This window comes from Lissotriton helveticus, chromosome 1_1, assembly GCF_964261635.1.
Source record: "Lissotriton helveticus chromosome 1_1, aLisHel1.1, whole genome shotgun sequence".
NCBI lineage: Eukaryota > Metazoa > Chordata > Amphibia > Caudata > Salamandridae > Lissotriton > Lissotriton helveticus.
In genome coordinates this window covers 2,141,544,587-2,141,570,255 of record NC_136057.1, presented here as the reverse complement: position 1 = coordinate 2,141,570,255, position 25,669 = coordinate 2,141,544,587, and the positions used below count along the sequence as shown (strand labels likewise).

General features: G+C 46.0%; 1 protein-coding gene across 5 annotated transcripts in view; it reads left to right on the top strand.

The window, feature by feature from the left end:
- Window positions 1-25,669, top strand: part of EVI5 (ecotropic viral integration site 5) — a 936,315-nt gene that overhangs the window by 308,413 nt on the left and 602,233 nt on the right. For all 5 annotated transcript variants that reach the window (XM_078646330.1, XM_078646331.1, XM_078646332.1 and 2 more), the window contains one exon: window positions 2,222-2,296. In XM_078646330.1, coding sequence (XP_078502456.1) covers window positions 2,222-2,296 — 75 coding nt within the window. The remainder of the gene's footprint in view (window positions 1-2,221; window positions 2,297-25,669) is intronic.

Here is a 25,669-nt window from a genome sequence, read left to right as displayed (position 1 = left end):
ATCTCCGGCTGACTACGGCTAGGCCAAACCTACAATCTTTATTCGGCCAATCTTTCCCCGACACGTTTTCACTGGTCTGGCCTTCGATCTAGGCCTGCCTGTCCCAGATGTGGGATTGATCTGGCAGATTACTACCATAGGGTATGGTCCTGCTCTGTGGTAGCAAACTATTGGCCAGAGGTGCTCTGTGATCTAATGGAGGTTCTTGGTTGGGAGGTTCCACTCTCCCTCCTGCTGATACTGCTTGGGTTGTTTGAAGGTTCTAGAGGTACGAGAGCTGAATGATTGTTCCTGGGCACGGCTCTCCTGATAGCTAAACGTGACATTGCCGCTAAATGGATGTCCTCTACCTCCCCACCCTGTCTAGCTGGCGGTGGGGAGTTGACTGGATCGCTCAACAGGATTGTATGGTTTATAAAGCTAGAGGTTGCCTCCGCAAGCATGGACAGGTTTAGGGGTGGTGGCTGGGTCATTTGGCCTAACGTACCTGAATTAGAGAGCTGGGTTGGACCGTTTGCTATTCTGCTGTACAACTTGATTATGGATGACTCGTGCAGTCACTGTCATTCTTGTGTATAGTATTGACTGTGTGTCTGTTCAACTTTTGCCACGTTGGTGGTTAAAATGAATAAATCGGTTTATCAAAAAAATATATTTATAGCTGGAAATGTTTTCAACCAAATGCTTCCCACGTACCATTTCTCATCTTCTTATAACTGCCTCCAAAGATTGTTTTTTTCGAAATTCACGGTCATGTGTTTTCTATGCAGTAAAGAGCCAGCTTATTTAACTAGTTTTGCAGACCAATTGAGGGTTAAATTCATCAGTGCAATGTCATCTGCGTATAGCAGTGATGTCGTCAATTGTCCCAATTTTGGAGGATGTGAGTGAACCTCGTACAATGATTTGCTCAAATCGGAAATAAAAAGATTTAACAAAATTGGGGTGAGTACACATTCTTGCTTGAGTCCTTGCTCAGTTCTTGTTACTGAGGATAAGCCCTCGTTTGCACCAAGGTTCACCTTTGCCCAGGTTTCTGAGTACAAAAGCCGCACAGATCGTAAAAAAATTGCCTTTGTTTTAGAACGAGAAACAATTGCTCATGTGACAACAGAAGATCGGCCTTTTATACTTATTTTAAGTTCCTTTCTGGTAGCAGAAAACAAGGTGTCTTAGACATTTATTATTTGTTCTTTTTATAGTGGCTTTACTAGAGCTACAAGTGCCTCAAGCTAAGATCTCAGTTCCGATGTGTGTACAGACTTCAGTACAAATCCATGAATACGTTCTAGGGGAGCTAGTGAATTTGAAATGTAATACCGTCTGAAGAGACAAGATATTGTTGGGTAACTAGTGCAGAGAATTTGCATATATCTGAGCCAACAAATGTTAGGGTGTCAGTGGTTAGGTGTCGCAACATTTCTGGCCCTTCATGTAAATTAACTGAAACCTCCTCTCCACAGGCACACTTTCATATTTGGAATACTTCCCTTTAGACACACATGTACCCCTTTTAAGTTCGATTTGAGAGTTCAGCTTCGCGACCTAAAGACGTGCTTTGGGACTTGTTTCCCTGGATGTCAATATTTTGATGCACAGGTCCAGAGAAGACAATGGAACCACTGTAAACATATATCTAAAGCTTCTTCCAGAGTAGCACTTTCAATTGCTTCCTTTTAATTTCAACGATGACGCGTAGGCAGATATCCAAGTGGTAATTTGTCAATTCAGCTGATTTCCATTTCCTCATTGCAAGCCCCAGTCTGCCTCTAGTCAGAAGTTCTGCTCCTTCTCTCTTTCACACAAATGAGAACAAAATAGTAAAGCATAAGTGCCCTGTTCAAATATCCATACTACCTCTAGCCCACCAATGACCGAAAACTTCCCTAGAGGAAACATTAAAAAAGCTGATACTTGTCTATGTTGCCCTGATCAAGATAATGTATTAGTTGCAACAGAAGAACCTTTGTGAATTGTTAAGGTACGTTCAGTGACGTGTACGCAATACAACGTGCGCTTACTCTCTCTCTCAATACAGATGTGCTTATTGCTGAACAAACCTATATTTAGGTCCAAAAAACAAGAAAATCTTTCAACGCTAGTTTTGTTCAACTAAGCTCCTTTCATCTTGTTAAATACATACTAGAGTTTTCAATCAAATGCTGGCAAACCATGTTAATTTAGTAAATACATGTTCTTTGGATTTTTTTTCTCTATTCAGGCTTATTCTTTAGTGGATCGAGAGGTTGGATACTGTCAAGGGAGCGCTTTTATTGTTGGACTTCTTCTGATGCAGGTAATATATTCTTGGTTAATGGTATGATTGGTTACGTATGGGATGATTTGAAGAGATATTTACTTGCATAATTCATTGTTGGTAGTGAGATTCAAGTCTTGTTTCTAGGAGTAACCTTTAATAAGATCAAGATAAGTCCCAGCTAATTCATAAACAATTTTCATGTTAGAAAACATTGGTATGTTTTTTATAGATATTTGTATTTGATTATTCCATCAAGCAACCATATTGGAGTGGAAAAGCAGTCTTTCAATATTGCAATGATACATTGTACATTCGGACTGTGCATTGCAATAGAGCAAATATCAGGTAATGTAACTTGTCAGGCAGTTGTCTAAAATAAGTCATTGGGATTGTATTGATTGGGACATCTCCTCACTATCCCCCACATCCATGCGGTAATATTTCACTGTGGGACCCCAGACCTTAGGAAACTTCCTTGGGCATCCTCTTGCTTTGTACCTGACCTTTTCAACTGCCATACACAAGACCATCCCTGTTTTCCGTTCTCGAAGGGTCGGCTGCTCTGGTGCTCCCCAATGTTTGGCCACGTCTCTTTTTGCCACTACCATGCCCGGGTTGCAGAAAAGGAGCTTGGTCCATGGGGCGTTCACGTCTGTGGGTATACTTAGGAGGACATACTTTGAGTCAGCTGGAAGGGATTCCCCCAGTATTGTACCTAACTCCGCCAGTATTGAATTCCATTGCGACTGTATGGTTGCACAGTCCCAAAGTGTATGCAGGAATGACACCCTTCCTTCCCCACATCTCAGAAAAATGGGGGTCTCCGCTCTCCCAAATTTGTGCAAGAGGGCACGATCATAATAGATTCTATGTAAGATCTTGAATTGGGTAAATCTTAGCCTAGACGTAATCGCCACCTGCCCTTGGTGCATCAAGGTCACCTCCTAGTCTGTCATCTAGTTCACCAACTTCACTTTCCCACTTTTCTCTGAGTTGCTTTAGTGAGTCAGGCATGTTGTTGATAATAGTCTTATATGTCCAGGAAACCACTTTCACCTCAAATTCCCCCCGAAGTAGTCTGCCCTCAAGAGGTGCAAATTCAGGGATGTCCGCTGTATCTAGTCCCTATGCCTCCCAGGCGTGTTTGAGTTGGATGTATTTAAAGTACTGTGTGTTATTAAGCTGGTAGTCTCACTGGAGGGAGCTGAACAGAACTAGGTCTCCTTTCTCAAGAGATCTCCCAACCTGGTGATCCTTATCAGGTCCATTGCTCCAAACCTTCTTAGTATCCCGATTTCTTTTAGTTGCATCCCTACCCACAAGGGGGTCTCCTGGGTGACCCTAGTAGCCCATCCCATGCACCTTGTCGCCTTTTACCATGCCTCTATCGTCATCGCTTTCTCACTCCCCTTCCTCCATAAAAATAGTGTTGGTAGGACCTAGGATGGAACTGGCTTTTTTCCAATGTATAAGTGGGATGATCTCCGGGTGCGCAACCTCATTCATTGACCACTATCAAGAGTGCTGCCCAGTAGTATTCCCGTATACCTGGGAGGGCTATGCCACCATTGCATTGGTTTTGCTGCAGTGTCCACAGCGCCACTCTAGGGTGCCCCTCGTTCCATAGCAGTTTCCTCACCTCTCCTGCTACCCTGGTGAAGATCTCATCTGGAACTTTGTAATATTGTTCTGAAGGTCATCTTGTTTTGGCAGGGTTATCATCTTAAACATAGCCACCCTCCCTATCAGCGTTAGTGGCAATGTCCTCCACTGGTCCACAACTTCATGGAACTCTGTCAGCACACTCCAAAGATTTAGATCGAGGCTGCATTCCCTGTGGTCACGAATATGACAAGATATTGGAAGCGCTCCCTATCTATATGTCTGCTCCCTAGAAGATCTAATGAGTCCAGATTTCTTCCTACGGGGTATAGACTTTATTTGTCCCAGTTTATAGTGTATCCTGCATTGGCACCATATTGTTTGAAGACCGTAAACACTCCTATCTGAAAGAGACACGTTACTGATAGATTCCTTACCTTAGAATATCCCCAGGTGTCAGACTGGCTGCGGACAGTTTTTCGTCAGCAGTACCCCTGCACGTTGGTAGGTGGCGTCGTGCGGCTGTGCGTTCGTCGCTGGCGTTGTAAGCGCCGAGATGACGTCACGGAGACTACTTAGGCGCCACCCATGCGCTCTGACGCTGTTCTTTCCTTTTCCGCACCACCAAGCGCAGATCCGAGAGAGCGGTACTTCTGGTCAATAAAATGTACTTGTTTATGAGACTTGTCTCATGTTTTTATCGAGATCTCGACTTTTTAGTGCAGTAGGGATGCCCGGGTTAAGTCCTGTTGGGACCCGTCGGACCATGTCGGTGACTGACCCTTTCACCGTGTGTCTCTTCTGCTTGGGGCACACCAGCTCCCCGAGCCATGGCCCAATTGTCGGGCCATGGCGCAGAAGGCTTGCGGGAACGTTCCCGGAAGTTATTGGAGGCCCAGCTCTCCGTACCACGCCAATCAAGGTCCCGCTCCCGTTGGAGGTCGAGGGATCGCTCGCGCAGCCGACACCATCGTTCATCGGAATCGGGGAGAGGTAAGTCCAAGCGCCATTAAAAGTCGAAGGAGCGGCGTCGCTCTTCGTCTCTCCCCCGCGGCTCCTTTGGGGCCTCCGTTGTGGCCTGCGGCTACCCACGTTTTGGGAGACCGTACGTGCCTCTGGAAGAGGTACAGGTACTTGTATCGGCCATGGGCTGTTTTTGTCCCATCGGGTCCCTCCGGAGCTTCTTTGGGCCCCGCGGACCCCTTGGGTGGCTCTGCCCCTGTGCCGCTGCCTTTGGCCCCGGTTACGCCGGCAAGATACCCTGTGGCGCTGTTGGCTCCGGCCTCTTCGCCACCGCTGCTGGCTCCGGCCTCGGCGCTGCCGCTGGCTCCGGCCTCGGCGCTGCCGCTGGCTCCGGCCTCGGCGCTGCCGCTGGCTCCGGCCTCGGCGCTGCCGCTGGCTCCGGCCTTGGCGCTGCCGCTGGCTCTGGCCTCTGCGCCCCCTTTGGCTCTGGCCTCTGCGCTCCCTTTGGCTCTGGCCTCTGCGCTCCCTTTAGCTCTGGCCTCTGCGCTGCCGTTGGCCCCGGCCTCTGCGCTGCCGTTGGCCCCGGCCTCTGCGCTGCCGTTGGCCCCGGCCTCTGCGCTGCCGTTGGCCCCGGCCTCTGCGCAGCCGTTGGCCCCGGCCTCTGCGCAGCCGTTGGCCCCGGCCTCTGCGCAGCCATTGGCCCCGGCCTCTGCCAGCTGCCGGCTCCAGCCTCGGCGCAGCCGTTTGCCTCGGCGCAGGCTCCGGCCTTGGTGCGGCCATTGGCTCTGGCCTCGGTGCAGCTATTGGCTCTGGCCTCGGCGCAGCTGTTGGCTCTGGCCTCGGCACAGCCATTGGCTCTGGCTGCGGTGCTGCTTTTGGCCTCAGCGCGGCAGTTGGCTCCGTCCTCGGCGCAGGCTTCGGCCTTGGCGCCGCCTTCGGTTCCTCCATCAGCTCCGGCCTCTGCGCCGCCTTCGGATCCAGCATTGGCTTCGGCGATGTCTTTGCCTCCAGGGACGGATTATATAGAGCCTGCCTTATCTTGCCTCCAATTCCTGCTCCTGACCAGAGGAGGGTACTAGGAGGGGTCTGAGGACCTTCTCGCAGCTCACTGTGAGGATGATCTACACCACATTTACCATATAGTGGATCCCAGCATGCTGGGCTTCTCTACATGCCTGATACACTGTCCCCCTCTGTAGCTATGGTGGTGGTGGGTTCACTCTGTGATATAGCATAGAGGAGGCCACCTGTGCATACGAGGCAAACCCAGTTCCATCGCACAGCACCTTCCGCAACGTTGTCTAGTGGTCCGAGGCTCTGCTTCTCCAAGGGCCTTCTGGCCCTCTATTCCAACTCTGTGTGGGACACGGTGGCACAGTGCTGCCACAGTGTCTAGCGGAGGCTTGGAAGGTGTTCTCCCAAGCACTTGCCAAGAGCAAAGATGCAGCGGGATTCACCATCCATTGTGGTCTTGACCCTGCATCCTCCATAAGCAGAGCAATTTGTATGACAGTGGGGGGTCCCAGGGTTAACGGGCATATCAGTCCACCGTCACCTTTATCACCGCTGCCTCAAGGCCTTCCTAGTCTGCTGTTTCAGTCCACAGTTTCAGGTCCTCCACACGCCAGTGTGCAGCAGGTTTTGTCATCACCTCCCCTACTGGCGCGCCATCATGTTGGACAGGTGGGTTGTGAAAACAGTCCGAAGGGGCTACCCCTCCCCTTCAACACTCCTCCTCCTGCTATGCCACGTCAGTACCGCCGCAGGTCGGGGGATCACTTGACGCCTTGCAAACAGGAGGTTGCGGAGCCCTTGAGGGGCCATCGAGAGTGTTTTATAACTTCGGAACGCCAATGGTTTCCTGGACCCGCAACACTGGATGGTAGCGTTACACTTGTAAGATGCCTATTTTCACGTCCTACCGGCCCACCGGCGTTACCTGTGGTTCACTGTTGACCACAAGCACTTTCAGTTCGCCGGGCTCCTCTTTGGGCATTACCAGCGCCTCTTGGGTGCTCGCTAAGGTTATGGCTGTGGTTTCAGCTCGTCTGCACAGATAGGGGGTTTCAGTTTTTCCCTATCTCGACGACTGGTTGTTGAAGGCGGGCTCGCCCCAGGCTCCTGGGGTGGTATTGCTGGGGTATCTATTCCAAGGTAAGGAATCTATCAATAACGTGTCTCTTTCAGATGCACAAGTTACTACTTGTGTAATGATACATCTGTAAGAGACATTAGTTAGTGATAGATTTCTTACCGCCCCACCCATCCTCCCTGTTCTGCAAACTGTATTTCTAGGGTAAAGGTCATCCCCTTCAAGGCCCTAGTTTTATGGCACCAGTGGTCAGTTTCTTGCATGGCTCTGCGTTCCTGGTGCAGAAAGTAGTGTACAGAACTGACGTCAGCGCGCATGGGTTGTGCCTAAGTAGTCTCTGTGATGTCATATTTGAGCTTACGCCGCCAGCGACGGACGCGGAGCCGCACAACGCCACCCACCAACGCGCAGGGGTACTGCTGACGAAAAACTTTCCGGATCCAGTCTAACGCCTGGGGATATTCCAAGGTAAGGAATCTATCACTAACTAATGTCTCTTACAGACATATGGTAACATAAGTAGTAACTTGTGCCGTAGTGTCTTACTCAGGCTGGTGACATAGAGAAGGATATCATCCGCATAGAGTGAGATCCTCTCATCTTCCGGTGGCTCCCCCCCATGTGAAATCCCGCAGAATCCGGTTGTGCCCGTACCATGCAAGCCAACGACTCAAGTGTAATAGCCAACAGGAGGGAGGACAAGGGGCAACCCTGTTGTGTACCCCACCCAATAGGGAATTCCGTGGATAACATCTCATTTATTCTGACTGCAGCCAGAGGGTTACTATATAACAATGCTATTGAGGCCAGGAATTTGGGACCAAATCTTTTCAGGGCCTGAGTCAGGAAGGGCCAATCTGGGTTTTCACTTCATTCTGTGCTAGTGTTTGATATTTCTTGCAGAGGACTCCTATCCTAGAAAGAATTGAAGGGTCTGAACCTGCTCCAGGGAACCCCTCTAACTTCACTAGGCGTCTTTCCATTTACTCTATTTCCCATTGTTTCCCCTTCTTTTAATGTGCAATAATATTCTGTGCTGTTTCTAAGTGCTGTTTTTTAGGCCTCCCAACGTGTAACCGCAGGGTCTACTGAGTTTTTGTTGTCTGTAAAATACAGCTCTATGTCTATCCTAAGCTCTCATGAGACTGCCTCATCCCTCAGTTACTTGGCATTCAGCCTTCATCCCACACCCAGGCGTCGAGGCCGTGTCCTGAATGTGAGCCACAGGAGCGAATGTCAGACAGGCCCCACGCCAAATATGCAGCCGAAAACTTTGGAATGTTGAGCAAAACATTTTGAATCCTGATTTTTACTTACATTTTAAGGAATTTCAGTATATGTTCCTACCAAAATATTGTTGTAGATCATCTTTTAAAAGTGGAGAGTTGAAGTTGTGGCGTCCCTACTCCATGGAGAGATAACCAGCTGCTTGCTACTTTAGGATTTGCCACGATTGCCCAAAGCCCCTTCTGGGACTTGGCTGTTGCTTTTCTCATTAGTACATTCAAGAACTAGAGTCTTTAGCCCCTAACTAATACACATTTAAACAGCTGACATTTGAGAAGTGGGTCCCCAGCAACAAATGGCCTCTTGGATGTGCTTTTGATCACCTTATCTACTATTTGCATCATTCATACACACACCTCCCTGAATGGCTCCATTGTCCTTCTGCTTAGTTTAGCTGGCACAGTAGTCTTTAATTGGTTTATTGAATGAATAATTTACTGTGTGTACAATCCCTCACTTAACTAACCAACCCGAAGAGCAGTATTGTGCATTAAGTATTAGAGATGTTTTTGTCAGACGAGAGCCCTCAGATGTGTGGGAGCTTCGCAGACCTCTCCATATCACTTCTCCTCCAAGACCTCTTGAGAACATTTACAACATCCATTCATTAATGTAATTATCTTCTTGACTTGCGCGAAATGGTTGAATCGGCAAGTGTGCCTTTCATGCAAGCAATGTCTCAAACCTTTTCAAGTGCTCCTTATTTGCACTTGGGATGCTGAGGCATTCCCATGCAGGCTTCTTTGTTTTTAAAATGAGACCGCAGGCAGGTCTTGTGCTCTGCACTGGACCTACCTACTCATGAAGTAAAATCTACTTTTCAGATCACTAGACAAAGCCATTGTCACGGTTCCCACGACAACACAGAGCTTTCCGAGGAAGCCCCATCTTTTTGGCCCATTACCATTTCACTCTTTGTTGCTAATCGTCAAATAACATGCCTGGTATCCGGCAGTGGTGGTAGTAGTTTGTGGATTTGTAGTTGAACCAAATATTATTCATTTATTTTAATATGTCATTTGGAAAACAAATGAGAAAAAAATGACCATTGTTACAGTGTCTGAGTATACATCCACAATGCACAGGCCTTGCATGATACAGCTGAAAAATGTAAATACACGAGCCAAGGGCAACAATGTTGTAGAATGATATGGCAGGTTTGATTTGCCCTTCAACGCCTTTTGTTCAAAGGCCCCCTCATCATATTTTTAAAACCAGACATGAAACGTTCTTAGAAATATACTATGTTCTAACCTTAATTTTAAGGCGCTTGTGTGCCGTTATCGAATACGAATGAATGAAAAACGTTTTTATTGCATCGTACGCTATTTTTTGTTTTAATTCAAAGAGTTACAATTTCCTAAAAACTGTATTTTCATTGGCTTTAAGCAAGTAAATATTTCTCAAAGTGAATCGTAGTTATATTCTGCTGACACTTCTACAGATGACACGCCTATCACTGTACCTCGATTTCATATCTACTGTGACGACCACAAAGCTTCAGCAAGCTTTGGCAGAGCCAATAGGTCTTGCCAATGTGTTTTAGCCATGTTGTACACCAGGGTGGCTGCTTTTCCGCATGGCTAAAGGTTAGTTGCATAGAGGAGAGTGGTGTGTGGAGGGGCATAAAGTGGAGTAGAGCATAGTAGAGTGGGTGGGTTGGGTTGGTATAGAGTGGCTTGGAGTAGAGTACAGTGTCGTAGAGTGGAGGATAATAGTATTTCATGTAGAGTTGTGGCATAGAGTAGAGTGCCATGGAGTGGTGTAAAGTGTTGTGGAGTAGAGTGGTATAGAGTGGAGTGGTGTGGAGTGAAGGAGTATAAAGTAGAGGTGCTTAGAGTAAAGTGTCGGAGTGGACTACAGTGTCGTAGAGGGAAGTAGAGTTCAGTGGAGGGGCGTAAAGTGGAGAGTCGTGGAGTAGAGTGCCTTGAGTTAAGTGGTGCAGGGTGGCATGGTATAGCGTAGAGTGGAGTAAAGTGTCAGAGTGGAGTGTCATGGTGTGTCATGGCATAGAGTGTGTTGAAGTGGGATAGAGTGGAGTGGAGTGGAGTGTCATGGCGTGACTTAAAGTGGAATAGAGTACAGTGGGATTGAATGGAGGAACATAGAGTAGAGGGAGGTAGAGGGGTGTAGAGTCAATTAAAGTGCTGCAGAGTGAAGTGGCTTGGCATAGAATAGAGTGGCCTAGAGTTAAGTGGTGTAGGGTGGCATGAAGTAGAGTGAAGTAGTGCTATGGATTGGAGGGTCGTGGAATCGAGTTGCATGGCGTATCGTAGAGTGAAATAAAGTGCAATAGAATGGAGTGAGGTAGAGTGGGGGGCATATAGTGGAGGTTCATAGAGTGGATTATGCATGGTGTGGTAGTGCACTGCCATTACAGACAACACATTTTCAATTGAAATGACCGTTACATTTTCACAGAAATACAGTTTTATTGATAATATACAGCGCACAAACGATAATGTGTCGAAATGGCATCGCCTAGTTTTTTGATTGTATTAAAATATTACAAAACAATGTACTTCAATTGTGCTTTCCTAATTCTGAAACATTTGCACAGCTCATTTATAGGCATTTACTTTTTGTTGTGTGCTAGAAAAAAGCCTTACATTTCATACCCCTAGATTGCCAGATAAATCCTCTCACTTTGAAGCCAGAGAAAGAAAAGTAAATACTAAGCTTCCTCGGAAGACAGAGCCTGACATTTGACCTCTGTCTTTGAATGCACAGCAGATATAACAAGATAAGAACAAAATTTAAAGGCTTGTGTACAGAAAGCGAGCACTCGTGGATGAATACAGTAAACCATCTTTGCTCCATGGGAGGGACAAAGACATGCTGAAAATCCTATAACAAATAAAGTCAGCAAATAGAAAACAAGCAAATGTGAGTTACAATCCACAAAGCCAATGGTAAGCAATGGGTGGAATGCATTCTTAGGTCTGCTTTCAGAATGTCCCCAAGAAGTCTTTAGCAAACAGACAGCTGTGCAGTTTGGTGGCTTCGACCTAAAAAGAGCTAGAGCTCTAATCCAGCTCACAAAACATGTTGGCCCTGGGAGGCATGCAGATGCTGTACCAAAGAGCTGTAGGACCCGTCACTTTCTTAGATAATGCACTGAATATCTAGGGTAAAGCATCTGTTGTCCAAGTTATAGAAGGCCATAAAAATGTTCTTCATCTTGGTTTAGGCACATGTTTAGTGTTTTTCAGTCTGTAAAACTTTTTAAATGATGCGATTCATTAAAGCTCTTATTAAAATAGCTGCCAATTTCATCACATTGGCCTGGTGTTCTTCTGGTAAGGTAAAACCTTTAAGGAAGAGGTGGTTCAAATACATTGTATTTTTTGTTTTATAGACCAATACTCGCTTTGCTTTTAACAGGCCGCACAGTCCCTTGGTGTGCAAGCAAACACAAATGATTATTCGTTATATATATATATATATATATATATATATATATATATATATATACATGTGTAGCAATGCATTCTTTTACTAGTGCACATTGAGTGCTTAAACATTAACTAAAACCACTTGAGAACTATACTAGTACAAGCATTGGCAAAGCCAATAGGTAGCTCCTGTGGGGCCTATTGGCGTTGCCAATGAATGTTTAGTAAAGCTGTACAGCATCCTGATGCTGTGGAACGTGACTAAAGAAGAATATAAAACCAGCATATGACGTGCCCGCATGTGCCATTTAATTTTTTAGGCGCACACACCTACAAAATAATATGGGTGCTTTGTTTTCTTCATATTTACTGACCCAAGTTGCATCTGTAAATAACAAGCACTGGCGTTGCCAGTAGGTCTCGTAGAATGCAGTGCATCCTTCTTGCTGTAGTAGGGCGATTGGGTGGCTGTTGGTAATTAGAAAGTGGCCGGAGGGAAGCCGGATGGTGGCAAGAGAGCTGAGATAGCATGTTAGGGGAGGAGAAGCCGCAGAGCGCATGCTGGGCGAAGCCCTTTGATGTGCTGTGCGGCCGTGAATGCCAGCGTGTTAGGGGAGGAGAAGCCGCAGAGCGCACGCTGGGCGAAGCCCTTTGATGTGCTGTGCGGCCATGAATGCACGTGCTTGTTTGCTCACGTGATTCACGTGAACTTAAAGAAAACCACACGAACGAAACCCTTGGTTTCACGATTGTTTTCAGCACTTGAATTCTCGCTCCCTCAATGCGCTTGCACGCATTGATAGGTCACGAGACCTAAAAAGAACTCCCTAACTTTTTTTTTTTAACACGAGTGTGAGAATCACAAAGGAAAACATGGAGCACTTGGGGCAAGCAACACAGAGGGCACAGAAGTGTCGGAAATCCCTGTGGCAGGCAATGGAAAAGCAAATGGGCTAGAGAGCAACGTGGAGCACGGAGGGTAGAAAAGCAAACTGGTGAGAGCAACATGGAACTGGAGGGCGATGCACATGGGTGCAAATCAAGAAGTGAAGCACACAAGGGCACGTATAACTGAGAGTGGTAGAAGAGAAGGGCACAGGAGAGAGAAGCACCCAAGGGAGACAGCTGGAAAACACATACACTCTTATGGAATGCTTAACCCATTAGAAAATAGTACCTCCTGAAAAGCAGTCATTTGAAGGACACAAGTAATGAATCCATTTTCCAGGGCAGAGACAGACACAAGATGGATAAGGGAAGCCATAGAAAAAGAAGCAGGCAAATAAGAGTGACAGTAAAGCCTCCTTGTTAGAGACAGCTGGGCTGTCTGGTAGGCTCGACATAAAAAATGTAAAGTGAAAGCAATATGTGCAGTAGGAGCTCCTCCTGGACTTGGGTGGTGGGGCTGCTAGTGCAAGGGGGGGGGGGGGGGGGGGGGGGGGAGTGAAAAAGAAAAAAGCACTTAACTGGTGGCGGCCGGCCTCCGCCTCTCCTCCGTCCTCTACATAATTTTCCTGTCCAGCAGGAAGCACCCAGGCTCCCCAAAGCCAATCTTAACGCTGCTGTCACCATGACAGCAGAATCGTGATTGGTCTGACCACCATGGTTTATCATTCAGATGGGGATTGGGAGCCTGTGCATGTTTTCCACCAGGCTGTGCATTACAGCCTGGTGAGGAACATGCAAAGTGCATACAACTGTTTGGCCAGACAAGACGGCCGGCCAAACTGTAATGCGCACTTAGAGAGTGCCACCACTGCTCTCCCCTGTTCTGGCCAGCCCGCCCCTCATGAAACTGAGCTGCTGCAGTGGGGAAAATAAAATGATAATAACGTTACTTTATTCTTATTTTATTTTTCCTATTGAATATGGAAGTGTCGCGCCTCAGCCTTAGCGGAGGAGCCGCCACTGTGCCTGTTAGTATGGCCTTCAGGATAGAGAATTTATTTTTGATGGGAAATGGAGCTCAGTTTTAATGTCTCCAAAGTTAATATTTATTTTTGTTACTCGAGCAAAACTACATCTTGTTTCAAAAATGACTTTACTTATTTTAAAATACGTTCTGAACTATTTAACTTTGAATGTTATAATTGTTAACGGTATGTATGTCTATGCAGACATAATACACGAGTGATTCTTTATAGACTATGATTATTTGTTTTGTATTTGTTAAAATTGAATAATATGAAAATAAAATGGGCAAAAATGTCTAATTATTGCATTGTCTGGAGTGTCTAAGCACCCAGCCTACTGGGTTCAAAACTGGTATTTTTAAACATGCGTTTTCATGAAAAGGGCTTCCTGATCCTCTTAAAAGTGTGCTGCAATGTAGCGTAGCACAGGACTTCACTCATTTACTGGAAAATTTTGTAAAATTATGTAAAATCCGACCGCATAAGCCCAGCAACATGTTGCCCATTAGTGTGCCTTGTTTATTCTTTTTTAATGCCGATTTTCAGCACTCGTGATATTTATGTAGAACCCACAGGATCTTGCAGTATAATTCACAGTTTTGCGTTCTAAAAAGAAAACTTGTGGCACCCATACTTGTTTGCAGTGCAGACTCCCCCAAAGTCCCAAACGAGGACCCATTCTTCCTCTACAAAGTCATACTTGGCGTCCCCGGGGATCCACCTGTCCCCCAAAACAAACTGACCACAAAGATCCTGCCGTGTCACCACCCCCAGACAACACACCCACTTCAACTGTCCTGAACATAAATACAGACCCACAATCCCACCATACTCATAAGCACGTGCACATGTTTGAGGCTAGCCAACCCCCTTATACCTAGTGTCCAATCCATCTTCTGTCCAACAACAAAAGACAATTCCGTGCTGCAGACCTTTCTTCTTCGTAAAATGTAAAACCTCATATTGGTGCCCTACACAGCCCCCTAACACCATATCCACTATACCAGCCCCATGTCCCAACAGAAGAACTCCATGCCTAGTGTTCTGATGTCTCCCTCTCTGGAGTGTCCTGGGCCATACTTTTCACTCTGGCTCCACCGAAGCATAAACCCATACCTTTTTTATGAAGGCCAAAAAGGTCAAGTGGAGGCAGTAACGTAGAACGAATAGGAGACCTAGATCTCATTGTTTTCCTTGCACAACATGATGTTTATCAGTTACCCAATTAGAAGTTAATTTTAGTGCATTTAATCTTACTTAAATGCTTTTGAATTTATATAAACAAGATTGTTAATCAGTATCGCTCCTATAATCCTGTGCTCCTATTATCCTGTCCTCCCTCCATCTGTTAGTTAGAGGGATGGTGACTATTTGATGCTTCGTCCGCATGCTGTGGGCTGTCATTTTTTCTCTCTTTCTCCCCGGCATAGTTGGCGGTGCCATATTGGTTTAGGGCGCACTTTCGCTTTCATGGGGGCGGAGCATTGGCACTCTAAAAACGAGACTGTGGCCCAGAAGCGCAGTGGGCGCGCCAAAGGCAAGCCCATCTGCGTCCCGTTAGCGCCCAGCGCCAGCCTCTATGCCCAAATTAGGTTAGATCCGGGTGACCATGTGTTATATACTTCAGAGGCACTGCCCACTCTATGCTCTAGGCCAGCTTGTTTATCGTGTCTGATGGTGAGGAACAATAATATTGCTTCTTTTACCTGTTCCTCGTGTGATTGAGCTAGAAAAGGATAGTTCTTGTACTATACAGTTACCTCTGACAGATGCTAATTGGGATAGAGCTATTTTGGCCTTTATTTTTATTGAACGGTCACTGTAGAAACCTGCTATTAACATATTTGATATATTGCATGATGACATGCCTAATGGTTTTTTCATGACGGAGACCTGGCTTTCTAGTTCCTTTTCCTCTGCGCTGGCCATGGCCATCCCCCCTGAATATGAAATTCAATGTCTGAACCGTCCTTGTGAGATGGGCGAAGGCATTGCTATTGCCTTTAAACAGAAATATACCTGCTCAGTTTTGAGCTCAATGAACTGAATGTTCAATGAATCAACTGAATTTTGCCTCACCTTAAGCCCACAGCAGTCTGTGGGTGGCGTTCTTATTGTGGATCCCCCGGCCCGAGCTTCCGCTTTGTGTGATGCCCTCTCTCTGAGCAATAAAGTACTCTCATTTTCTAGTACTGGGAGATTTTAACATTTATATGGACGATTTGACTAACAAGGACTCCATACGTGTACGGAATACTTTTCTTTCCCTTATTTATTTATTTATTTATTTTATTTGCAAAGTTTTATTTGGCACTGGCTAGACCCGGAGGTATCAGAGCGCTTTACATGAAAATCAGCGAGTTACAGGTTAAATAGTTACTTCAATAAAATCAACTTGACTTACTTCACTACCCAACCAAGGCATGAAGCAGGTCACTCAATTGACTTGATGCTTTCTAGCCAATAGCTGTCTATATGGGACCCTCATCCGCTGCCTTGGACTGACCATTATTTGATAACATTTTGTTGGCCAGCTTCCACTGTGAATGACTCCTCTATATCTTCAACCAGCGCAGCTCTGCCTTTTAGGTCCTATAATACAATTTTAAAATGTACACTTTTGACCTCGCCTAGCATGAATACTTCAAAGTTCACTGGTAATATTGAGGTAGACACTGGTAGACACTGGTAGGCTGGACTGCTGGATTCGTGAATAAGGTAATTAGTTGGCCCTGCCCAAGATTAAAAGAAAGGTGAGAAGTAGACCCTCATCTCCCTGGTTCCCTGAAGCTCTCTCTGATGAACAGAAACATTGTAAAAAGGCTGATAGAGAGTAGCGCAAGGAGTATAATCTGAGAAAGAAGGAGGCGTTTCTGGCTAGCACTAAGGAAATATCATGGCCTGCTCATAAGTGCTAAAAAGGATTCATTTGATAGCATGATTGAAAAGGCAGGCAATATGTCTCACAAAGTATTTAAGATCATGAACAGCTATATGTCCCCAGTAGCTTGCTCCAGAGAAGTCCCTCAATCGCTTGAATGGTGTAAGTTGTCCCCCCTTTTTCAGAAGAAAATTATGAATCTCCAATTAAGCCTTGCTCGCTCCCTGCCGGAGCCTAGCCGCTCCCTTCCTTACAGAGAGGCGGCCATCGGAGACAGGGTGCTCCCTCTCATCCTTTGAACCCATCTCCTGTGAGGAATCTCTAGCGGTTATTTAATATCTTAATTCGCTTTCTCCCGGCGGTCCCTGGCCCACTAGTGTTCTAGTTCTGGCGGCAGAGGCAATTAATCTGTCGGCGAACAACCAATTGAACGAGCCACTGACCTCTGCGAAAGTCCCCAGAGATTTGAAGCAGGCTAAGATTCTCCTGCTTCTGAAGAAGTCTTCAGCTGACCCTAATTTGCCCAACAACTATAGGCCCATCTCCCTGCTGCCTGCAGTCTCCAAGATACTGGAAAAATCAGTGAACAGGTGACTCTCTTAAGCACAGCGACGGCCTTAGCAGAGGTGGCTGAGGAAATCAAAGACACATTGGATGTCAAGGGCAGGGCGGTGCTGATCTTGTAGATCTGTCTGCCACCTTTGATACGGTTCCCCATTCCTTCCTCCTAGACAGTCTTGCAAGGGTTGTAGTGAAAAGTCTTGCCCTTAGCAGGCTATCTTCCTTTTTAGACAACCGAGAACAGGAGGTTTGACTGCCCCCGTCTGCCTCTGGCAACAGGACTATTTCAGTTGGGGTTCCGCAGTGCTCTGCCCTTAGCCCTACGTTGTTTAATGTTTACCTTAACCCACTTGCTCCAAAATTGTTGAGTCATTTGGTGCTAATATTGTGTCATATGCAGACGACGCACACATTCTTTATTCCTTTAAGGAGGGGGAGGATCTGGCTTGTGACTCTATTAAATCGAGCCTTAAAGCAGTGTTTGCCTAGCTACATCAGAAACAGTTGATGTGCAACACTGACAAAACCGAAATTCTCCTTTTTTGGCACCTCTGCGCCCTCATGCTTGTCTGCTTGTTGGCCAGATGGCTCCATCCGACCTCTGTCTTATACAGACACAGTCAAGAAACTGGGAGTTAAGTTTGACAGGTGCCTGTCTTTCCTACCCCATATTAGCGCAGTGACTGGTATGTGCTTTGGTGTATTAGGGGTGCTAAAAACGTTTCTATTTTTTCTATCCTTCTCTGCCAGGAAAACAGTTATCCAGGCTCTGATAACATTGCACCTCGATCATGCTAATGCCCTGTATCTTGGCCTACTAGAATATGCTATCCATAGACTGTAAGTGGTGCACAACGCAGCGGTGCACCTCTTACTGAATCTACCGAAGCGAGCGATGATCTCGAGTCATCTTTCCTCTTTGCACTGGCTCCCAGTAAGGAAGAGAATTCTGTTCAAAACTTTGGTGCTGATTTATCGTGCGCTCCCCAATATTGGTCCAGGCTATCTGGCTTTTCCGTATTCTTTTCTACAATCCTGCGAGGAGCCTCCAGTCTTTACATCTGCCCTTGGCCAGAGTGCAGAGAGTGAGACTGTCAAAGATTGGCGGGCTCTCCTTTTTCCTTGTTAGGGCCATTTGCATGGAACCCTCTCCAATGCATCTGAGACCGGAAACTTCGGAACCTTCTTTCAGGAAGGGAATTAAAACGTGGTTATTCACTCTGTAATTTGGCTTGCTCTTGGATTAGCGCCGGCACACACCTAGGAGCATCTGTGCGCTTCATAAATTTGCTTCATTTCATTTGCTTCATTTCATTTGCTTCATTTCATATCATCCTCACAGATCCTCTGCGTAACCTTTAAAGCCACTCCTCTTTAAAAAAAAAAAAAAAAAAAAAAACACCAAAAACTCTACCCGTGCAAAACAACTACACTATAGACATTTTTCTCAGCATCTTTATCCTCAAACACTCCTTCCACCAACCCAAACCACAACCCTGTACGCCTCCCATCACTTCCAGACCAAACCCTACCTGGCATGCTGCCTCCCACCCCTTCCTTCCCTTCCTTCAGATATACTTCCTTGACCGGTGTCTTGCCTTTCCAATATGGCTTTCCGTTTTTAGGTCTCGCTGAGCCAGCGCATGCGCTGCTCTGCGAGAAATTTAGTGAGTGGCTTTTGAAAGTGCTACCAGAGTCTTTTGCTGGCCTCAAGCTTGCTGTCACGTGCGCAGCCGCCATGTGGGTTTCTGTCAAGGCTTATTAAGCCTTGCGTATCCTGCACTACCTCCTTCTTCCTCTTTTCTTAAGGCTGTAACGCAATAAGGCTCGAGAATACTACTGAGGGGGCCAGGGGGCAACATGTGTGAGCGTGGTTGCTTTTGTGGACGATCAGGGACAGGCAGAGATGGAAAAGGACTCCGTCTCTTCCTTACTGCCCAGCGAAGACACAGAGAATGTCCTCTTCTTTTCTATGCTGGCAGCTGACCCCCACTCCCCCCTCTTCCTATTATTCCCTCTCTTTCTGTCTTGCTCCGCATTTACTGAAAACCGTGACTTGAAGAAACGGTTCACAACCTCTCATTCCTTCTTTTATTTAGTTGCTTCCCTGTGAAATGGATCCAAAAAAGAAAAACACTCTTGCGGGAAATGCCCTTTTTCTGACATTTTTCTATTCCAAAGTGCAGCCTCTGTATTGAGAGAAATAAAAGGTTTTAAATATGAAAACCAATACATAAATAAATAAAGCAAGACAGAGTGCTTGCAAAGTGGCCAGATTGGTTTTATTCACATCCAAACACATCAGCCTCACTTTACAGACTTTACAGAGAAGCACTACTTTTCTTTTCTTGTCTTTCTTTGAACAGCATTGTTATCCCCATGTGGGAAAGTGCACCATTCCTGGATGTATTGCAATACCTGGTTGATGGGTGGATTGGAAAACAAAATGTGTACCTCTGTGTTTATGGATGTGGTCTTTTTAAACCATACTGTTTACGTTTATTTAAGGCTATAAGCAATGGACATTGAAACGGTTCCCTTCATGGCCCTGTATTCATGTCCTTAACTTTTCAAGTAAAACCACTCGCTGATTTCTGAATAGTGAGTGACAGATCTTTAAGGTAACCATGTTGTTTCTGCTTACATTTCACATGCTTTACTTAATCTTGCACTCCCTATGAATGTTTGCTTTTACTTTTTTTTTAGGCAGCATATTACTCTTATCAAATGCATAATTTGAATTAAATCGCATCCTGGTGTTTATAGCGGGCACAATTGGGTTGTAGCTGAAGGCAGTGTGAGTTTTTCTCAGTGGGGCAGTATGGTGTTCAGTGGGGGAGAGGATGTGACACTATGGCCAGAGCTGTTGAATTTGGAACCGGGGAGCCGTGTTCAGCCTTTATGACCAGTCCCCCAGACCACTCTCCTGAGGAAGCACATTCCCATGCTAGACCTTAGAAAGCCCCACTAGACCTTAGAAGCCCAGGTGTCTTAGCACCAGCAGGCGGAGCTTTGCAGTGGCAAGTGTGGGTTAACCTTGAAGACCTGTCCCCCACAATCCATACTGAAGTTCACCTCCAGCCCTGCGGGATGGCCTACGAAGCAGCACACCCTAAAGCAACAGTGATGCAGTCACTCTGTCACTGAGGTCACTTGAACCTTGAGCAGGTTAGGGCGGTGCGAACAGTGTGACCGCACTGGGTACCTATTTCGGGTGGGTGCGAAGTGTGTCTCCTTCCTGGCCTCCAGCAACTTTCAGCAACAATAAAAATGTCATGATAACTTCAGTGATTAATGTTCTTCCTAGAGAGAGATCAGAGTTTTGTTTAGTGGAAGGGTTGACTCCTGGAAAGGTGGCATAGAGGGTTAATGTGCCTGCTGCAAAGAACATGTACCATGCAGATCACAAAGTGTGTATAATGTTAACTAGGTTAGTAGGTTACTGCTTGTGTCAGAGAGATCCTTTTGTTACTTGCAGTATATAAGTTAAAAGCGTATTTGGGACATTGTGTGATTGGAAATATATTCCACTTTGTGAATGTATTTAAATGCCAATAACTCCTATTAAACCTTAAATAATCAAGTGTATCCATTGGTTGACTTAAATAACACAATAAGCTGCAACTGGTCGGTGGAATGCCAAACAAATACTAAAAATTTAGATGTTTGGCACATTCTGGCCACACCTCTGACTCCGCCCACTGATCCAATTCTTGGGTTATCACTGCCCGCAGAGTCTCCGCCCACAGTTCCCCTACTTTTTTCCCCCACTTCGACCACTGGGTACAATCATGGACTTGAAACAGTGCAGCAAGGAGATTTATATCTACTCTGTGTGGTGAGGAATTGTAAACTCCGGAAGATTAACTCTTCACCACCCTGGGATTACGCTCTCTTGCACGCATTTCGTCTCTCTCGTTTACCCCTCTCTTCTCTCTCTCTCTCCCCTTCCTTCACTGCCGCTCTCCCTCACTCTAGTCCTCTCCTCTTTCTCATGTGCTCATCCTTTCTTTATCTCGCCCTTTCTCTCTCAATCTCTGTATCCCCTTCCTGTGTCTCTTTTTTGCTTTCTGTGGCATTGTCTGTCTAAAGCCACACACTCGTCTTTCTCTGTTTATCTGTTTCCTCCGCCCATCTGTTTCCTCCGCCCACCCTGAAACTCTTGCCTTTTCTTCCCTATCAAGCTAGGCGCCGGTTTCCTCTTCTTTGACTTGGACGATACTCTGTCTCTGGTGACATACATGGTTTCTCCTCACAACTGGAGTTGACTGTTATACTGCTGTATCACTAAGCTGGGAAACTCGAATTATAGAATTACATAGAAGGCACTATCCGATTATTGACAGCTGTGATATACGAATAGGATCTGAGAGCCTAACCATAGCCCTGAAGAAGTCTGTGGTCAATAACCACTAAAGACGAAACACGTGCTGGCGACGGCTAGACTGTATTGAGAGGAATTACTGCAGAATAAAAGAAGAAAAGAAGTAACACATGATTTGTCATTTGTCTATATATACTCTTTGTTGTGTTTAGCTCAGGGTGTATTTTGTATTGATATTTATAAGGTATTGATCTGTTCATACCGGTTTGGTTTTAGATGGGTGGCCTAAACCTTATCCTTTGAGCTTCTCTTACTGTTCATATTACACTTAGTGTCACTACAACCCAGTGCAACTGTCACCCAGCCATCTGAATTTGCTCTTATAATAGAAATTAAATGTTAATGTTTCTGATTAAAGCATGAAATTTCAACTCGCGCCTTTTAATCGATGTGTGTGATTTTTAGCTCCATTTATCTTCAGAGCTGTGTGGGTGCAATACAGATTCCATATGCTTTTCTCATCCGTTTCTGGCAGCCTGCTGTAAATCGGGTAGAAAATTTGTCCCCAAATGAAGCTAATCACCCGGTACACCAACCCTTATTCCTTACAAACTTGCCACAGACCGTCTCAAAGCTCTCCCTGTAATGCCCCTTGACCTTTCTTGATGTTCTGCTCGCTCTGTAAAAAGACAACGATTCGAACAGCTAAACATGTCAAGGCTGACTCTGGAACTACGGGGCATATGTTTGCCAAGGACAACTGTCTGGCTTCTCAGGAGAGAAGCAGTAACTCATTTGCCTGGCCAGATTTGCATGGTTTTCTTGTCTGATTGGCACTTCTTAGTGCCGCCTGTTGGGTACTGCTTTGAAACAATTTCTTAAGATTAGGTGGCTGTGAAAGAAGTATCCCCGGTGTCTGATAACTCTTTTTATGGTGTATGATCTATCTTCTGCAGATTCTTCACCCCTCACCCCAACATCAAAAGTGTTGGGCCAGCACTAGAAAGGTTCCATTGTAGGTTCTGGTTGATACTTAGATCTGTCTAGTTTCCCCCTCCTTAGGCTTTGGTTGGCCACCAGAAAAAACAAGCATTGGCATAGCAAATAGGTCTCGCCTTTAGGACCTTATAAATGTTTAGCCATGCAACAGTTGATGTTGATGCACCAAGGATATTGTTCTGCATAACTAAATACTTATAAGGTCCCAGAATCGAGACCTATTGGCTATGCAAATGCTTGTTTCGAGGTTGTTTCGGCTCACATGATGTGCATTGTAGCAACGTCCTCTATGCTGGGGAACAGGAGGCAGAGACCTGCTTGTCAGGCTTTATCCTAGCCTAACAGACACATAAATACTTGTCTGGAGGGTGAGTGAGAGATTCCTGCTTGCCTTTCTGCATTCTTGCACTTTTTAGGTCGAGCCTAGCAGAGCACATGCGCTGCTCTGCGAGGTTTCTTGTAGCCATTCCGTGTGGGTCTGACTCCTCCCCACATTTGATTGGCTTTTGCGTGTGTCTTTCAAGAATGAAAGCAAGCATATGGCTAAAAGTGGGTGCATGTACAACCTTTTCTGAATAGGTTCACTCTCACTGGGTTTGCCTGCGGGAGCGAGCAGCGGCGTGCAGGGTGGCAGCTGCAGTGCCTCCTTGTCTCCCCTGCACCACACCACTCTACATGAGCCCCCTCGCAGCCATCGCACGCCAACACAACCTCAACATCATCTCCTACGCCGACGACACCCAGCTGATCCTCTCCCTCACCAACGATCCCACCACCGCCAGAGCCAACCTCCACGAAGGGATGAAAGACGTCGCCGACTGGATGAGAAACAGCCGCCTTAAACTGAACTCAGACAAGACGGAAGTCCTCATCCTGGGATCATCACCCTCCGCCTGGGACGACTCCTGGTGGCCCCCGGCCCTGGGCACCGCCCCCAAACCTACAGACCACGCACGCAACCTGGGCTTCATCCTGGACTCCTCCCTGTCAATGACCAGACAAGTCAACGCCGTTTCTTCCTCGTGCTTCAACACCCTGCGCATGCTCCGTAAGATCTTCAGATGGATCCCCACTGAAACCAGGAAGACCGTCACCCAGGCACTCGTCACCAGCCGACTGGACTACGGGAACGCCCTCTATGCCGGAATTACAGCCAAACTCCAGAGAAGACTCCAACGAATCCAGAACGCCTCTGCACGACTCATCCTGGACATCCCCCGACACAGCCACATCACCGGACACCTGAGAGAACTGCACTGGCTCCCCGTCAGCAAGAGAATCACGTTCAGACTCCTCACCCACACACACAAGGCCCTACACGATCTGGGACCCAAGTACCTCAACGACCGAATGACCTTCTACACGCCCACGCGCCAGCTACGATCTACCAGCCACGCACTCGCCACCGTACCTCGCATCCGCAGAACCACCGCCGGAGGAAGATCCTTCTCCTACCTGGCAGCCAAGACCTGGAACTCCCTCCCCACTCACCTTCGACGTACCCAAGACCATCTCTCCTTCAGGAAGCAACTCAAGACCTGGCTGTTCGAGCAGTAACACACCTCCTTCCCCCAGCGCCTAGAGACCCTCCCGGGTGAGAAGCGCGCTATATAAATGCCGTGATTGATTGATTGATTGATTGATTGTCTCCCTGTGGCCGCCCCCAGTCTCGTGTCTCGTGTCAGTCTCGTAAAAATCATTTAATCTCCCCCGGCCTACATAACAAAATTACCATGTCCTTGTGTAATGTAATTTTCCTCGCATGAATACTTTGTTGTCATCATGGTTGCAGCCCCAAACCATCCAGCCTAGCCCAGGAAACCTGAAGGAGGTGTGGCGAAAGCCCTCTTAGCCCAACAGTCTGATCGGAGGTAAGATACAGTACTAACTTTTAAGCAATGCGCTATCTAGAATTATCAGTGCGCAAATCCTCTATCTCATTTTCCGAGCACACACAAGCGCCTGACAAACGAAAGTGAAACTGCGTGCTACATGGCAAAATACTTGTAAAGTCTCAAATGCAAGACCTATTGGCTATGTCAATGCTTGTTATTAAATGCAGACATCACACAAACGCCAGAAAAGTTGCATTTTTTTTAAAGTAACTTCTTTTGCGGTTGGCTGGTAGAAAAAAAAAGTAGTAATTTCCTAATTTTGGACCACTATCTGTAATTGAAGTCAAACAATCATGATCAGCATCTATTTTCTCTCAAAGTCTGTATATCGAATCTAGGAAGATTATCAACTTTTTGAAACGGTGAAATCGCCCAATTTGTATTAATAATTAATAAATTATACATTTGTTGACCCTGAAAAGTGGTCGGCCTCTACATTTCAAAAGAAGGTTCATGTCATTCAAGCTTTACTCTTTTCGCAGTCGACTTGTAAACCAGGATAAAAATGCAGTTTTTAAGAAAATGGAAAATTAGAAGCGTTAAAGGGACTAGTCTTGTCTAAAGATAGACTAGACTAAAGATAAACTAGTCCTCTGAGCGACAGCACAATGTTTCGAGGAGCACCTTAAGGATTAGTTAAAGATTACAGATGGGTCAAAGCATACTAAACAAGCATTGGCAAAGCCAATAGGTTTTGCCTATGTAAAATCTATTGGCGTTGTCAATCTTTTTCTAAATGTTGAACAGCAGTTGAGCAGATGTTCAACATAGATTAAAGTAAAAAAGAAAAACGAAAAAAAAACCTTTCATGCCGGAAGAAACTGCGTGAAACGAGTCAGGGTTCAGAAAATGCTACTGAGAACACTGGTGCATACACACACACACATGTGCATATATAAATATTTAAATTGACAGTGTTTGGAGAGGGGGGACACACCATTTTTTTTGTATTGGCTAGTTTCTGCTCCTCTGGGTAAGGGCTGCATTCAATAAGTATTTGGTCACTCCAACTGGGAGCAATTATGAGTGTTACAGCCTTTCAAAAGGGGGCATGCAGAGGCTTGGGTCTGGTGAAAGAGAAAGTAGGACCGTTTGGTTGGTGTGGGGTGGTAATGGAAGTAAAAACCGATGGAGATGTATCTTTTATCGGGCCCTTAAATGTAGTGCCAGCTGTCTTCACAGAAACGCACAAAAATTAAATATAGCTTCTAAAATTCAAATAGGAGATATTTAAGGTGAAATGTTAGCAAGGCAGCCAAGAAATGCCATGTTGTTACAGGTCCTTGTATCTAATTTCACAGTGCAAAATAATATAGGCAATCCATTATCCACTGCTGGACAATTATGTGTTTGCAAGATTCTGTCATCTATCATGCACCATGCCGGTGGTGCAAGTATTGGAGGACTCATGAGGCTGCACGAATCATGTAACACAAATTTACTGATATATAGGTTCTTAAGCTGTTGTTAGCAATGTAAGCAATGTTACCTAAAAGG